This window comes from Pagrus major, chromosome 8 (assembly GCF_040436345.1).
Source record: "Pagrus major chromosome 8, Pma_NU_1.0".
In the NCBI taxonomy this organism is placed as follows: domain Eukaryota; kingdom Metazoa; phylum Chordata; class Actinopteri; order Spariformes; family Sparidae; genus Pagrus; species Pagrus major.
The window spans coordinates 2,157,564-2,172,634 of record NC_133222.1 but is presented as its reverse complement, the minus strand read 5'-3'; the positions used below and the strand labels follow the sequence as shown (position 1 = coordinate 2,172,634).

General features: G+C 41.0%; 1 protein-coding gene across 1 annotated transcript in view; it reads right to left on the bottom strand.

Moving 5' to 3' along the window:
- Window positions 1–2,632: 2,632 nt before the first annotated feature.
- The window catches only part of LOC141000848 (voltage-dependent calcium channel subunit alpha-2/delta-4-like), a 64,536-nt gene continuing 52,097 nt past the window's right edge, over window positions 2,633–15,071 (bottom strand). The window contains exons 30-40 of the mRNA XM_073471728.1: window positions 14,214–14,258; window positions 14,055–14,117; window positions 7,217–7,287; window positions 6,909–6,984; window positions 6,541–6,593; window positions 5,743–5,798; window positions 5,372–5,392; window positions 5,103–5,220; window positions 3,989–4,117; window positions 3,350–3,437; window positions 2,633–2,734 (exon numbers count right to left, since the gene is read on the bottom strand). Coding sequence (XP_073327829.1) covers window positions 2,633–2,734; window positions 3,350–3,437; window positions 3,989–4,117; window positions 5,103–5,220; window positions 5,372–5,392; window positions 5,743–5,798; window positions 6,541–6,593; window positions 6,909–6,984; window positions 7,217–7,287; window positions 14,055–14,117; window positions 14,214–14,258 — 822 coding nt within the window. The remainder of the gene's footprint in view (window positions 2,735–3,349; window positions 3,438–3,988; window positions 4,118–5,102; window positions 5,221–5,371; window positions 5,393–5,742; window positions 5,799–6,540; window positions 6,594–6,908; window positions 6,985–7,216; window positions 7,288–14,054; window positions 14,118–14,213; window positions 14,259–15,071) is intronic.

The following is a 15,071-nucleotide window of genomic DNA, read 5'->3' as shown; positions in this document are numbered from 1 at the left end:
TCTGAACGGACTTCAGTTACTTTAGTAACTAAATAAGAAGATTACAGCTGCTGTTTGTGAGGAAAGTTGATTTTTGAGTCTCATTCCCAACTCGTCAAAAACTGACACCGGGACTGTGACGGGTCGGCGTCCACGTCGGTGCGTGAGACTCAAACAATCAACTTTTCTCACAAACAGGAGCTTTAAAGGAAACTTGTGAAGAACAAATTCCTCCTGTTGAACTCTTCATCAGTTGAACTCTTCATCAGTTGAACTCTTCATCAGTTGAACTCTTCATCAGTTGAACCCTCCTGTTACATGAAGTTTGTTTTCCTGCTGAAGCCCCGCCCTCTTGTGACCTCACATGTTACGACATAAACATTGAAGTTATAGAAATATATTCATCTTCTTCTGTGCCGTTTGTCAGAATCACACGCAGAGAGCTGAACAATAAATGTTCTTTTAAATCAAAATCTCAGTTTGAACGACGAGAGCTGCAGTTTAACATCGACCTGCTTCATGTCAACCTTTGTCTTGATTTCTGTGTTTACTTTCAGTCTGAATGAAATGATTTCAGTAAAATGTAAGTTTATTAGAAAGTTCTGTATGTAAGAGAATAAGACCCAGGTTAAAAACTGGAAGTTAGAAGTGGTGAGCTCCAGGGGCTTAACTATCACATCTGGATTTGTGAAGATCAACAGATCAGTTTTATGCTCTGACAAATGTCATTTACTAAAAGGCAGAGCGACATATCGGCCTGTCAAAGATATTAAACAATATACACGCCGAAACAGATAAAAGCCAATTATAACAGAAAAAGATGCTTTTGGGTAAATTATTATTAAATTTCCAGTGAAGTTTCCTGTTTTAGTGCACTGATGTCATTTTGGATTATAAAGTTTATTAAACTTGTTAAAGCTGTAAAATATATCGTTTAGAAAATGTTTATCTCAGCTGATGTATCGTTACCAGCCTTGAAAAACAGGCATCAGTCGATTCTGTCATTCTTGATGAGATCGATGTTAGGAAGTCAAATAATCCGATAACAATATGTCAGCTGATACACACACTGTTTGTAGTGATCCTTATCAGTTGAGCTCTAAACGTCTCTGTCGTCGTCACCTGCAGCATGAGTGTTCTCAGTGCAGCTGCAGGCTAATGCTAAGCTAGCTGTGTTGAAGTGAAGTGATTTCAAATAGATCAGGTGAAGAGAAATCTGTGCTCCTGCTTTTGAGTTTGGTGAACGAAACTGAAAGCTCATTTTTAGCGTGTGTCCACTCAGACTTCAGATCGTGACGCCCTGTGATGTCCAGGTGTGCTCCTGGACACTGTGACATCACTGTTGGCCGTGGTTCTGGTGGAACGGGCTCGAAACACTGCTGCTCCTTTTCATAAGTTTGATCTGAGACTGTCGGCCGTGACGACAACCTGCTTCTCTAAATCTCACTCAGATGTAAAGTTAGATTTTCTCATTGTGAAGGTTTTTACTTGTAATTTGACTTTCACAGAAAATAATTACAACTTAAATCAACATTTCTGACTGAGAGTCACTGAACGCACCATCAGGTCCGAGGTCGGGGCCTGATGATGAAGACGTGGCGTCTCATCGGAGGAGGAGGTCGTCGTCAAGGCAACCAGCTGAAGACTGTAACTAAGAGAGCTGACAGACGTGTGACGGTCACCTGAGGTCATCGTCACCTGAGCGACAGAGCGAACACACACCTGTCGTCACGTACAAACTGTCTTCTTCCTGTGAATCTGATCTGCTGGCAGAAATGTTCGGCCACTTCCTGTTTGAAATGACAATAAACTGACTGAAACAGACGTACCGACGCGTACAAGTGAAAAAAGGTTACATTTATTCATGTTTCTGTTTCAATGTGCAGCCTTGTTTACTCACTGTATCCATGGAAACCATCACTACATGACTCAGAAGTGTTCGGACATCGTTTGTGAAACTATGATTTCAGGCAGCTCAGAGATTTTACTGCATCGTCTTTCAAACTAGTTTGGTCTCACAGATTAATTTAACTCTTCAAATCACTAAAATCAGATTCCAGACTTTTCCTTCTTCACTGCGCAGGAACCCGATTCATGACCAAACACTCACACGAGTGGAAAATCTTTTACCTGCATGTAAATATTTATGACACCGCTTCATTTGGCCACTGAATTTCTGTTGACCTTTGACCTCTCAAAGAGCTGCTGACTTAGTCCCTATTTTTTAAAAAACGATTTGAATGTAAAACTCTACTTGTATACAATGTTTCTGTATCAAAAAGCTACAAAGACGCTACATTCTCTGTGTGTAATGGCAACGTTTCTCCACGAGCTGCACGGTTTACATCTGTCCATCTTGTTTCTCCTGCAGCTCTCGAGCTACTTCAGTTTATTCCAGGAAGGAGAAAATAGTCCTAGACGCAGTTTATTAAAAAAAAAAAAGAAAGAAAGGAAGAGAAAAATCAAATAGCCCTTTAATCTCCTCTGCAGTGAGCCGGAGCTCGTCTGAACAGCAGGAAAGAAAATCTGAGACGTCCCGTCGTCTCTCGTGTTGAGTGAAAAAACATCCTTTGGCTTCCTGTTCCACTTCTCTTCACTCCGCTTCAAACCCTCGCTGCCGCCGCCTCAGAGCGTCCTGATTGGTTGTTTTATCCTACGTCCGATGTTGGAGGAGTGACGACACGAGCAGAGAGGCCGAGAAGAGAAACAGCGACAGGGAGATGGCCGACGCTCCACCGCAGTCCTTCGCGTCTTCCTGTAGGAGAATTTCAACATAAGAGTGTTTACAACAATACTTTTATACTTCTACAAGTATTTTTCTGTACCAGCGCTGTGCCGGGTTCTTAATATAAGAAAGGAAGAAGAACCTGCCGGAGATTGGGAGATTTATATTATCGGCTATTCATCATAATAAACAATAAACATTCTTTTATTTGTTAAACAACATTTGCTGAGTGTTGGACCATCTCCACCGCGATCGTGGCGACAAAACATGTTTTTCTAACACTAACCAGGTGGCTGTTGTGCCTGAATTGAAGCAAAACATGAGCACAGCGCCGTGACAACAGAGAAGTTAAAGAAATGCGACATGAAGAAACACTCAGTTTTAACTTGTCTGTGGTTCGGCAGAAATGTTCTTGGCGAACATTTATTCTGGTAATTCAGCTGAACTCAAACTGATGGCAAGATAGCAAGCAGCCGTAAAATGAACGTTCAGAAACACGATGGACGAGGCTCCAGACAGGAACTGTTGACGAGGAGGAGAATATCTGAAGTGTGAGTCACAACCGAGGCAGCGTTTGAGAAACGTGGCGCTGCCTCATGTTTTTCATGCAGCTGCCTGAATGTCTGGTGACAGTTGGAGCCTCACCTTTGGGTGGTAGGCGTGACAGGACTCCGGACGCCGCCGCACCTTCTGCGACTTCATCCTGTTGCACTTCACTGTGGCGTTATGTTCACTGCCGTTAAGGAAAACAACAAACAACAACAAAGGCTGATCGCAGTGACGACGCTGCAGATTTTTAACTGTCCGACCAAATGTTGCATCACAGGTAGAACAGCTGTTACGTGTTCACTAAACATTCTTCAAGTTATTTTCATGTCTTGAAAATCAGGATCAATTATTTGACCTGTGACTAAAAATGCAGAAACTGCACTTTGTGTAAAAGATATGAAAGTTATGCAACAGCAAAGTGCAGCCACAAGATTAAACAGGCATTCAGTCATGACTGGGTTCTGATTGTAGTTACTGCGCTTTGACTTTGTACACTTTTGATATTATTTCCGATTTGTTGCCAAACTGAGTCTTTTTGAAAACCTGATCGTCCCCTTGTTGCACAAAGACCTTTTGTTTCATTTAACAAAAAACTAAATTGTTTTTGTCTGAAGGGTTAGGAGCATCTTTAATACAGAAACTCAGCAGATCAATCAAGAAAAGATGTGATTGGACAGAGGGACTGTGGTTGTGTGTCCAGCAGGGGGCGCTGTGGTTGTTGTTGTGTCATTGAGCCTGTGAAGGATATATTTGATCTCTTTGGGCTGCAGCAGGATCGGTCCGTACTGACGAGAACAGTCACAGTCGGCCTGAGTCACGACCAGAACCAGATTACTGTCGGGGATCGCCTGCACCACAAACATCCTGAAACAACACAGACAACAAGTTACAGCCAATCAATCAATCAATCAATCAATCAATCAATCGATCAATCCACATTGAGTCATTTATTAACTGTGACCCCTGAAGTATCATCATTGACTCACTAGCTGTTTAACTGTGCATCATTTAATCTCCATCACATCATGAGTCGAGACTTTAAAGGGAAATTGCACATAAACTTCCAGCAGCTCAGTTTAACGTGTCGTCTCAGATTCACTCTGTTGTTGTTGTTGTTGTTGTTGTTGTTGTTGTTGTTGTTGTTGTTGTGTTTGTCATTAGGGAGCAGATTGTTTCTGTTATTTACACTTTGGATTAAATCAGATTCAATTTATTACAGTAAAAACTGAAGAGCCTTTTTTATTCCTCACATTCTTCTTCCTTTTCAAAACCTGCTGCCTACATTACCCACAATGCAGCTCGGCATCACCGGAGGCAATTTATGTGATTACACAGTAGAACTAGGCAAGACCTGTGAACACTTTGATGTGGAAAACTGGTGGAGTTACCCTTTAAAGTGAAACTCTCGCCAAAATGCAACCCAGGCTTTTTTTGTGAATGTGTTTAAGTCAAACCTTCGTGTAAAAGCATCATTACGACAAAAAAGCCACTTTTAAGATTCAACGTAGTTTCGTTTTCGGGTCGAAATCATTTTCAGTGGCGTGCGCGGGGCGGCTGTGTGGTGGCATCAAAATCACTAAGAAGACTCGACACAACATGAAACTTTGCTCGTAGCATCACCAGGGTCTCTACACAGGAACACATCGTTTGTGTACACAAAGTGACTGAAAAGGTTTTTGAACAAGTAAAACTTTGAATGTTTGACTTTTAGTGAGTATTTTTACTCAAGTACATAAAGGATCTAAATACTTCACCACTGGGTTCAAGTGTGTGTGTGTGTGTGTGTGTGTGTGTGTGTGTGTGTGTGTGTATGAGTGTGTGTGTGTGTGACTGTGTGTGTGTGTCGTACTTCTGGCAGCGTCCACACTTGATGAGGCTGTTTGCTTCTTTCACAGACGAGTCGTACATGAAGCCGGGATACGCCGTGTCGCAGGGCTGCAGAGCCTCCACCTTCTTCTGCTTGTGAGCTGAGACACACACACACACACGCACACGCACACACACGCATTAATACACCGTGAGAAATAAACCTCAAGTAAATTCCTTCTAATTTGAATAAAAGACGTCCAAATGTCCTCAAAGTGTAGATTTTACTTTACACACACACGTTGTACTCACTTGTATGATAACCGGCCTTGGCTGAATGGATGAAGGTGGATCACAGTGAACACACAGGTGGTGGTGATGATGATGATGGTGAACATGAGCGTGGAGGTAATGATGAAGATGAAGCCGCCATTTTGAAACAGAAATGAGAGAGTGATGAAGAGGACGGATCTGACGGGGTCGACTCTCCTGCTGACTTTCTGTATTGATCTTTAATCTGCGGCTCTTATTGGATATTTCTGTATCGTGTCAGATTGTTTCAGTCTGTGATGTGTGAGATGATGTGAGACACAAACAACAACAAACAAACAAACAAACAGAAACACACAAACAACTGCACTGAGGAAGAAGAGGTGTTGTGACTGTAATCCGTTACTTCTTACCGTCCACAAAGTAATCAGAGTGCCACAGACCGCAGAAGTTAAAATCCAGCAGGAACCTGACAGGAGACACAAACACCTCATTAACATGTAAAACACCAACAGAACCGAACAGAACTGGACCCACACAGCACCACATCTGCCCACTGTGGAGGATTCAGCCTGTAAAAGTCTTTTCCTCCTCAGTGATCCAACGACTGCTCTTTGTTCACATCATCAGGTGGTGAATTTCCTCTGACTCTCAGCCTCCTTGTCTGATTCATGCTGATTAAAGAAACATTAAGCCCGGCACGCTGACTCGTTAATATTAAATCTATTCGCAGGACATATTTCACGGCCTTTTAAGGTTTGGAAACGGGCAAAGATCCAAACTCTGACTGCGGCGTTAACACGACCTGCAGCTGACTCCACATTCATTTTATGTAATAATAGAAACTCGCGTCAGCGTTTAAGCGAGTAACGACTTAATGAATGCAGACTTTTAAACAGCCTCATAAACATGCAGTCGTAACTGGTTTAAATTATACATATGGAGAATTAAGGCAATATTTCAACAAGGACAAACAGACTCCAGAGCAGAAGGAGCACCTTCACGTGGCTCTGACGGGTTTACTGTTAGAGACGTTGACAGCCATCGTAACATAAAAATGATAAAGTATTTCGGACTTCCTGTTGCCTAAAATCCTGAAGCTGGATGGTTACAGGTGTGTCTCATGTCACCGTCACAACCTGGATTAAAATCAGTCTTTCTACCTTTAGTTCCCATAAAATCTGAATATAAAAGCAGCAGTCGACACTTACATGAGCGCGTTGGAGAAGAACCATCTCATTATCGCTGCGATGACATAAAACGGCTGCAGGAGAAAAAGGAAAGGAAGGTAAGACAGGAACGAAAGTAATGAATCAACTCTGCCGCCACCAACAAACAGTCCAACACGATTTTTGTTGTGGTTATAGTTGTTGTTTCAAAACAAAGTATCTATATTGTAAGTTACAGGTAAAGATGTCGCTCCTGCTGTGGCCCTGAAGAAGAGGAGAACACTTCATCCTTCAGTTTATCACAAACACTCAACATCTGCACACCTGGAGATACGTGGTTTTCACTGGACAGGAGGTCACAGTAACTAAGTAATAACAGTAATAAAGTTGTGCGTGGTGGAGAGACTCACACTGAGCAGAGGTCGGGCGCTGCTGGCGTGATGATGACTGTTCTTACACATCGCCTGGTAGTCGAACAGCGACACTCTGCGAACAAACGTTCACATTAACTTCAGGAACATCAGAGAGAACCGCAGAGGAACCATCAGAGGAACCATCAGAGGAACCATCAGAGGAATTCTTCACGTCATGTGTTTAATGTTTTCATGAGAGAAGATTCAAACCTCAGCTTGAATTCAAAACTACTTAAAATGTGTTTTCAGGGTCAGCAGTGAAAAACTTGTCTACGTCTCAACATATCTGATGAAGTCAGTCGTACTTTTTGTACATTCCCATCTTGATCAGCGACGCCATGACGGACCCGTCCACCTCGCCAAAGAAGCGGCCGACCTGAAAAGACGACACGAACAGTTGAAGTTTGTTTTTCCAGTTCAGCAACATAAAAACTACGAAAGCCCTGAAAGAGATGGAGGTTGAAAAACACTTGATATTAATTCACGTTGTCCTTCAGCAGCACGAGGACAGTGAAAGTCCATGAATCCATCAGCATTGCGCACGAGTCCCACCGCAGTGGTTTTTTTTTCACAACTTGGAAAAGAGATCAAGATTTATTTTTTTTCACCCAGTTCAAAAGTGTAAAATCACTTTTTTTTTTGTACAACTTAGGAAATGTCTGAAGAAATTATTTTTCACTTCACAAAAAAAATGTTCACGTGAAAAAAAAATCTCAAGATTTTTTTTAAATTAAATCTCAAGATTTTTTTTTCATCCGGTTCGACACGCTGAAATTTTTTTAAAAAAAATTCCCAAGAACATTTTTTTTTCCACTCAGTTCCACAAAAATAAATTTTTCACGTGAAAAATAAAATCTCAAGAGTTGTTTTTCCCGGGTCAGTGACACATGAACATTTTTTTTTTTTTTTTTTTTTTTTACAACTTAGAAAATGGCTCAAGAAAGTTTTTTTTGACTCGGTTCCACATATGAATTTTTTTTTTTCATGTGAAAAAAAAATAAAAATCTCTTTCTTTTTCACCCGGTTCAAAAAAAGTGTCTGAAGAAATTAATTTTCACTTGGTTATACAAAAAAAATGTTCACGTGAAAAATAAAATTCTCAAGAATTTTTTTTCAGCCGGTTCGACACGCTGAAAAAAATGTAAAAAAAATTCTCAAGAACAATTTTTTTTCCACACAAAAATATTACATGAAAAATAAAATCTCAAGAATCAGTGACACATGAACATTTTTTTTTTTTTTTTCCAACTTAGAAAATGGCTCAAGAAAGTTTTTTTTGACTCGGTTCCACACATGATTTTTTTTTTTCACGTGGAGAAAAAAAAAAAAAATCACAAGATTTTTTCCCTCAGCTGGTTTCACACATGAAAAGGGAACTCAACTTCACAACTTGGAAAAGGGATCAAGATTTTTTTTTTTCACCCGGTTCAAAAAAAGTGTAAAATCACAATTTTATTTTTTTGTACAACTTAGGAAATGTCTGAAGAAATTATTTTTCACTTGGTTATACAAAAAAAATGTTCACGTGAAAAAAAAATCTCAAGATTTTTTTTCACCCGGTTCGACACGCTGAAATTTTTTTTTTAAAAATTCTCAAGAACAATTTTTTTCCACACAAAAATATTTTTTTTACGTGAAAAATAAAATCTCAAGAATTGTTTTTCCCCGGTCAGTGACACATGAACATTTTTTTTTTTTTTACAACTTGAAAATGGCTCAAGAAAGTTTTTTTTGACTCGGCTCCACACATGAATTTTTTTTTTCACGTGGAGGAAAAAAAAAAAATCTCAAGATTTTGTCCCTCAGCTGGTTTCACACATGAAAACATTTTTTTACAACTTGGAAAAGGGATCAAGAATTTTTTCCGCTCGGTTCCACACACACTTTTAGTGTGAAAAGACAAAAATCACTCTGCTACACACATGAAAAAAACATTTTTTATACTTAAGAAAAACAAATTGTCGTGTCCCATCAGGGCTTCCGTACTAAGCACATCCTGACTCCAGCTCCGTAGTTACACAGACATGAGATGTGTCACAATCTGGAAAAAAGAGAAGCGTTTTCTTAATGAATACTGGATCTTATTTTGTCTATTGTTTTTCACTTTCACGTCAGAAGTAGCTCTTACGAATATTAAAATGTTTCTGATAAAGACAGAACCAGAATCCCCCTAAAGACTCACATCTATTGTCACAAATGAAATTATCCTCGCTGTAATTAATTTACTTCCTGCAGTAGATCGTCTCCTCCAGCCTGAGACTAACAACACAACAGATGGGTGTGAATAAAAATGAAAGGTCTGGTTGTTGAGTAAATACAGCCGGAGTGAAACAGATGGTGTGAAGTGTTAAAGTGTGATTTAAAGTCCTCTGTGTGTGTCGCTGCTCTCCGGCCCTCAGCAGCAGCAGCAGAGTCTTTGAATTATTCAGAGCGTTTTGTCTCAGCAGCTCTCGTCACGTTTACAAGCTGCTCTCTGCCCACACTTTATCTCCGTCTGGACGGGATTTTCCCAGCAGCCTCGGAGGACTCGCAGGTTGCTGAGCGTTAGCAGTCGGATGCTGCTTACGCTGAAACTTGACCCTCTGTTTATCTGACAGCAGCAGCGGCAACAGCAGCAGAGGGTAAACGTGCTGGGGTAAACAAAAACCTAGGGCCCGTAAAAGTGCCAGAGTCGAACTCCTGCCAGGAGCTCTGCGGACGTACAGCAGCAAAACTAGGTTCAGTTCTGCTCGCAGTCTGCAGAAATCTCCTGCAGAACCGTTTCATTATATACAGGGCCGCATTAGCACACTGCAAAAAGGGAAATCTAAGTGATATCTTAAATTAAGGCAACATATGCTGTTTTCTGTCTGACAGGATATTCCTTCTTACCAGGCAGTTTTTATTTTATCTTAATTATCTTAATAAGAAACTTGGAACTGCGATTTGTTCTTACTGGTTCTGAGAAACTTAATCTTGTAACTAGAATTAAAAAACTATTTGACAAGAAAAAAATGACTTTGTCACAACGTCTAATTTAAAGCATATAAGCAAAGATCTTTACCGGCTGATCCAAGAATGATTATGATGACCTTTAATAAATCAGCAGCGTCTTTTATAAGAAGGTTTACAGCACTCGTCTTATATTTTCATTAAACGATGGAGTCTGAGATGTACTTACATGATCCCCGCACAGAGGATACAACCAGCAGTGACGGACCGATTATCGGGGCCGATATTCAGCATCTGATTATCTGTATCAGTGACTTTCTGTCACCTGATTGGTGACACGTCACAGTTAACAGCCTATCAACAATAAAATAATATGAATTTGCAAAGTGACTAGTGAATAAATATATAAAAATAAATGTAGTGGAGAGGAAGTCTAAAGTATCAGAAAATGGAAATACTCAAGTAAAGTTCCTGAAAATTTTTACTTACATTAAGAACAGAACAGTTCCAAATATTGGTTATCAGTTTTCTTGATTTCTAATAATCAGTATGGACCCTGATCAACACAAATCTATTGACCACTAGTAATTCGTAACAGAAATATGGACGCCTCTTAGTGTTCTGGTGTGACTGATATTAATTTGAGGACGTTCTGGGACACAATAGGTCGTGTTTATCAGTCTGACCTGTTCCCTCCTGAGGATGAACTGTGGAGTCCTGCAGCAGCTTCTCAGACAGGATCATTGATCAAACAGACGTTTCCTCTGCAGACGGCCAACGCGACCAATAACAAGCCCTGCGTTTTGCACCGTCACCCTGCTCACTACACTTCCTCACTCTGACCTATTTCTTTAAGTCAGCGCCGACTTAATTTTCTCTACTGATTAAAAATTTACCGTGCCCTGCAACGCACCGCGATCTGCACCTTCACACCACAGCAGCTTTAACACCGGGGAGGTTTCTGGGTGTTTCCACAAACTTTCTCTAAAGCCCAGAGCTCAGCAAAACATGGAGGAAGCACTTTATCATAATATCTGCTTAGTAAGGCCACTGGGAACACAGCGGACATGCAAATAATGAAAAATGAGCTTCTACAGTAAATGATTCTTGCTTTAAGGATTGCTCTACAACACAACATGTTGCTGCTGTCTGTAGAAGCTGTTCGTCTTGACAAATCCCACCACTGACATTTGCTGGAAGTTAAAGTCGTTTACAAAGAAAAAGAAACATAATAAAGACTTTCATGTGATTAAACTCTCCCCTGTGGCAGCCATGTCGGAGGTCTTCGGTCACTTTGTGTTAGTGCTTAGACATGATTCATGTTCTTAAACCAAACATTCTGTCTCATAGCAACTTTGCATTTACTCAAACTAAACGTAGCTTTAAGTTACACTCAGTCTCATACTACAGTTCAGAGTGATAGTGAGAGTGACATATATCAAGATGAACTGTGTGTCTCCACTACATCAGCATTGAAGTTCCCGCCGACACACCTTCAATCATAATGTTCACCCCGAGCAAATAACTTATTAAAACCAAACTCATCTGAAAAAGTAAAACTTTATCAAACAACAGCATGATACAAACAAGCTAAAATGACAGGAAACAACTTTCCAGTTTGGCTCATGTCCCATCTGTAAACACTGAGTGGACGGGATTTATGACGTGTGCGGCCAGTCTCCGGGGGGAGATTGAGGTGTTTTGGCCTCACTCTTGTAGAGCTGTCACAGCGGCCATCTTTACACGATATGGTCAAAAACTGCCGAATTAACAAGAAGGCACCAATGACTCAGAATTTGTTGTAGCTGTTTCACAAAGTTTGTTACGTTTCTCCTCATGCAACAACTCTGAAAATCACGTGATTTGTTGAGGGAGTCTGGTGATGCTGCGGTTACTAGTTCAGTGGAAACGGACAGTGTGTTCACAAACATCTGGTGACATTAACATTGGCAGGTTAACAGAGGATGGAAATCAGACACGGTGTAATCTGTTCTGCCTGCTGTTGTGGCTTCTTCTTGTTTCACAGAGGACGTTTGTTGAGTGTGGCTCAGGACACACGTGAGTACACACTGCTAAAAGAGTGTGTTCACATGCGACCCAGACGAATGTGATCGGATCTTAAATGTGTCTTCGATGCGTCTCGTTCACCTGCACTTACAGCTGTCCACTTGTGATGTGCTGTCACCAGCTTTACATTAATACGAGACTGTGGAGTTCATGTTTACATTCATCCAGCTGTTCTAAAACTGAACGTTCATTTGACCCTGACAGCCTCACAGATATCACAGGACGACAGCTTAACCTCATCTGGCTACGGCAGAGCCAGCTGCTGCTGCACAGCTGGCAGCCTCGCGGTCACCCATACCGTCCTGTAGTACAAACATCACAGGTTCGACTCCCGATAACAGGTCCTGAACCAAAACAGCAAGAGCTGAAGCTCTGGAGGCAGATTAAACTGAAATAGAAGTGTGGGGCATGAACTGGGTGTGGCTGCTCAGCTGAGTGTGTGTGTGTGTGTTGTCGCATGGCGGGCTCTGGATTAATCCTCATTAATACGGCTCTTAACAGGCTGAGTTAATCCGGAGCTAACGAGCAGCTGTCAGATGGACAGCAGGCTCACAGGCTCCACGTCTCTACACACACAAAGACCCTTTAAAGGCCTTCAAAACGATATCTGAGATGTATGGAAGCTCATTTGGGCCAGAAAGCGACATCAGATGAAAAGTAAACCAAATGTTTAGCCGGCTGCAGCAGTGTTTCATAGTTTCTGGGAGACGATTCAAGAAGTCGTTTTATGAACTCGGCAAAACGACACAGCGAGACCTTCGGACCATGCTGGCCTGAAGGAAAAAAGAGAAGCCACACAAACTTTTCATTCAGGTCGAGGACGACACCATTATCAGTCAGCACTGCCGGGTGTGAGCCCATTTTCTCTTCTTGGGATCAATTAAGTACTATATGTATTATGGGAAGACCGATTAACGGGCCGATATTCAGCATTTTCCTGATTATCAGTATCGGTGTGTTTGGTGACTGATGGCCAATAAAACTAATACATTTAAAAATGCAGTACTTTGGATCCTTTCTCTGCATGTGGTCACCACTCTGTGTACTCAGCGTCCACAACACTCTCTGATGTCACGAGTAACAGCCAATCAGCACTGAATCAGCAAATTATCTAGTTGCTAAAGTTATCAGATAAATGAAGTTACGTGAAAGTATTAATAGAAAACAAAAATATTGAAAAGTAAGTACTTTAAGTGCAGTGCTTTAATACATTATAGTTGGTTACATTTCGTCACTGGTTATTCTCAACTATATCCAACCACATTATCGGTTATCGGTTTGCTGGATCACTAATAATCAGTATCAGCTCTGAAAAATACATAAGGAATAAACACATCTTCCACACGGTCAGGGGTCGAGTGCCGCTTTCAGAGATCCCCCAGTGATATCTTTAAACCCTCGTATCAACTTGTTTTTCTTTTCAACACAGACGGATCAAGCATAACTCTGGGGGCAGGACTGAGGGAGGGTCAGTTCCTGTTAATGATAAGATCCGTCCCAGAAACAAAAGTCTCGTTTGAGAAGTTCTCGGCAGGAATCGTTTCAGTAATGTTGTCAGATACTTTGAATAATAACCTCAGCGTTTCAGAGGCAAAACCAAGAACTTTCCGTGGACGTAACTCTGACGGTCGTAGTTGCACCAAAAGATTACGTTGCTGCCAGCTGAGGCGATCTATTGGACCGATTACAAAACTTTTGGTAAGTATGAATCATTTACACACCAAAACATGTAAATATAGAGCCCAGGATTAAAAATACCAGAACTGCCCTTAAAAAACGTTAAACTGACGGTTGATCCGGCAGCACCGCTCTGGTTAAGCTCCGCCCACGGTCAGTCGGGGTCAGCAGGTGCAGCAGCTGCTGTATATTTCACTGCTAAAGCACCACACAGACAGATTAAGACCAAAACTCTCCTCAAATCCTGCTGTGAGCCATCCAGATGTTGTTTATGAGCACATTAAAAAGTCATCTCCTGACACCAAAACTCATCCAGATTGTTTTAAGTATCAACTTCCTGACTCCAAGTAGGTTTAAATCAATCAGGTCAGCATGCTCCCATTTAATTAATTACTTAAAGGAGCTAACGGCAGTTTTTCTCACGTATCTTCTTCCTCTCAGACTGATCGCAGTCAGGTGAGGTCTTACCTCGTTCCTCTCCTTGGACAGCAGGATGAAGCCGTTGTTGTCGACCAGGAAACAGTTGAGATCCTGAACAGGAAGCAGAAGGAAGAAGCGTGTGTTTGTGTTTTCAACACGAAGGACTGATGTTTGGTGACGAGCAGACAGAGCAGGCAGGATACTTACAACACTCTCACAGCTGAGAGGACACCTGCCCTCGATGGTTGTACACTGAGAGAGAGAGGAGGCAGGGTCAAAGGTCATCAACACACTGACAGCTCAGTGCACACAGGAGGAAGCTGACGAGAAGCTCCGGGAAACAAATGTTCTGAACTTTTAAGACCGGTAGTTAAATTATAATCTGGGAAACATTTAGAGTAAAATCATCTCGACCAAGTTGATCAAAAATTACCAGCTGGAACTGGATTCTTGAGTCTGAGAATTAAATATAAATTATGACCTGAAATTACCAACATACACAAAGTAACTGTAGAAAGGAAGTTAGCAAGTGTCAGCGGTGGAAAGTAACCAAATACATTTACTCAAGTAGCCTAAATTTTACTTGAATATCTCCATTTTCTTCTGCTTTGTACTTCTACTCCAAAACAATCAGTGTTGTAAAACGTTCCACAAAAGTTCACCTGTGTAAAAGTAAAGATATTAATTTACAATATTACTTTGGTAAAAGTGAAAGTCACCCACAGAAAATAGCAGCTGAGTCAAAGTCTTGATCAGTGTTTCACTCGCCGATAAATAAAGATTAAGATAAACTTCACATTAAAGTGACAAACACATGAATGCATCAGTAAATATATCCCAGTAATATAATGACACATGCTGTTCTGCATGAGTGTTTTTAGTTTTGGTTCTTTAACCCTATTTTAATGCTCATACTTGTACGTTTACTTAAGTAAATATTTAAATACATGACTTTTACATATAACAGAGTATTTCTACACTGTGGTACTGCTACTTTTACTTAAGTACAAGATCTGAGTACTTCCACCTTTAATGTGACGTAACCAGGATGTGATGATGTGAAGA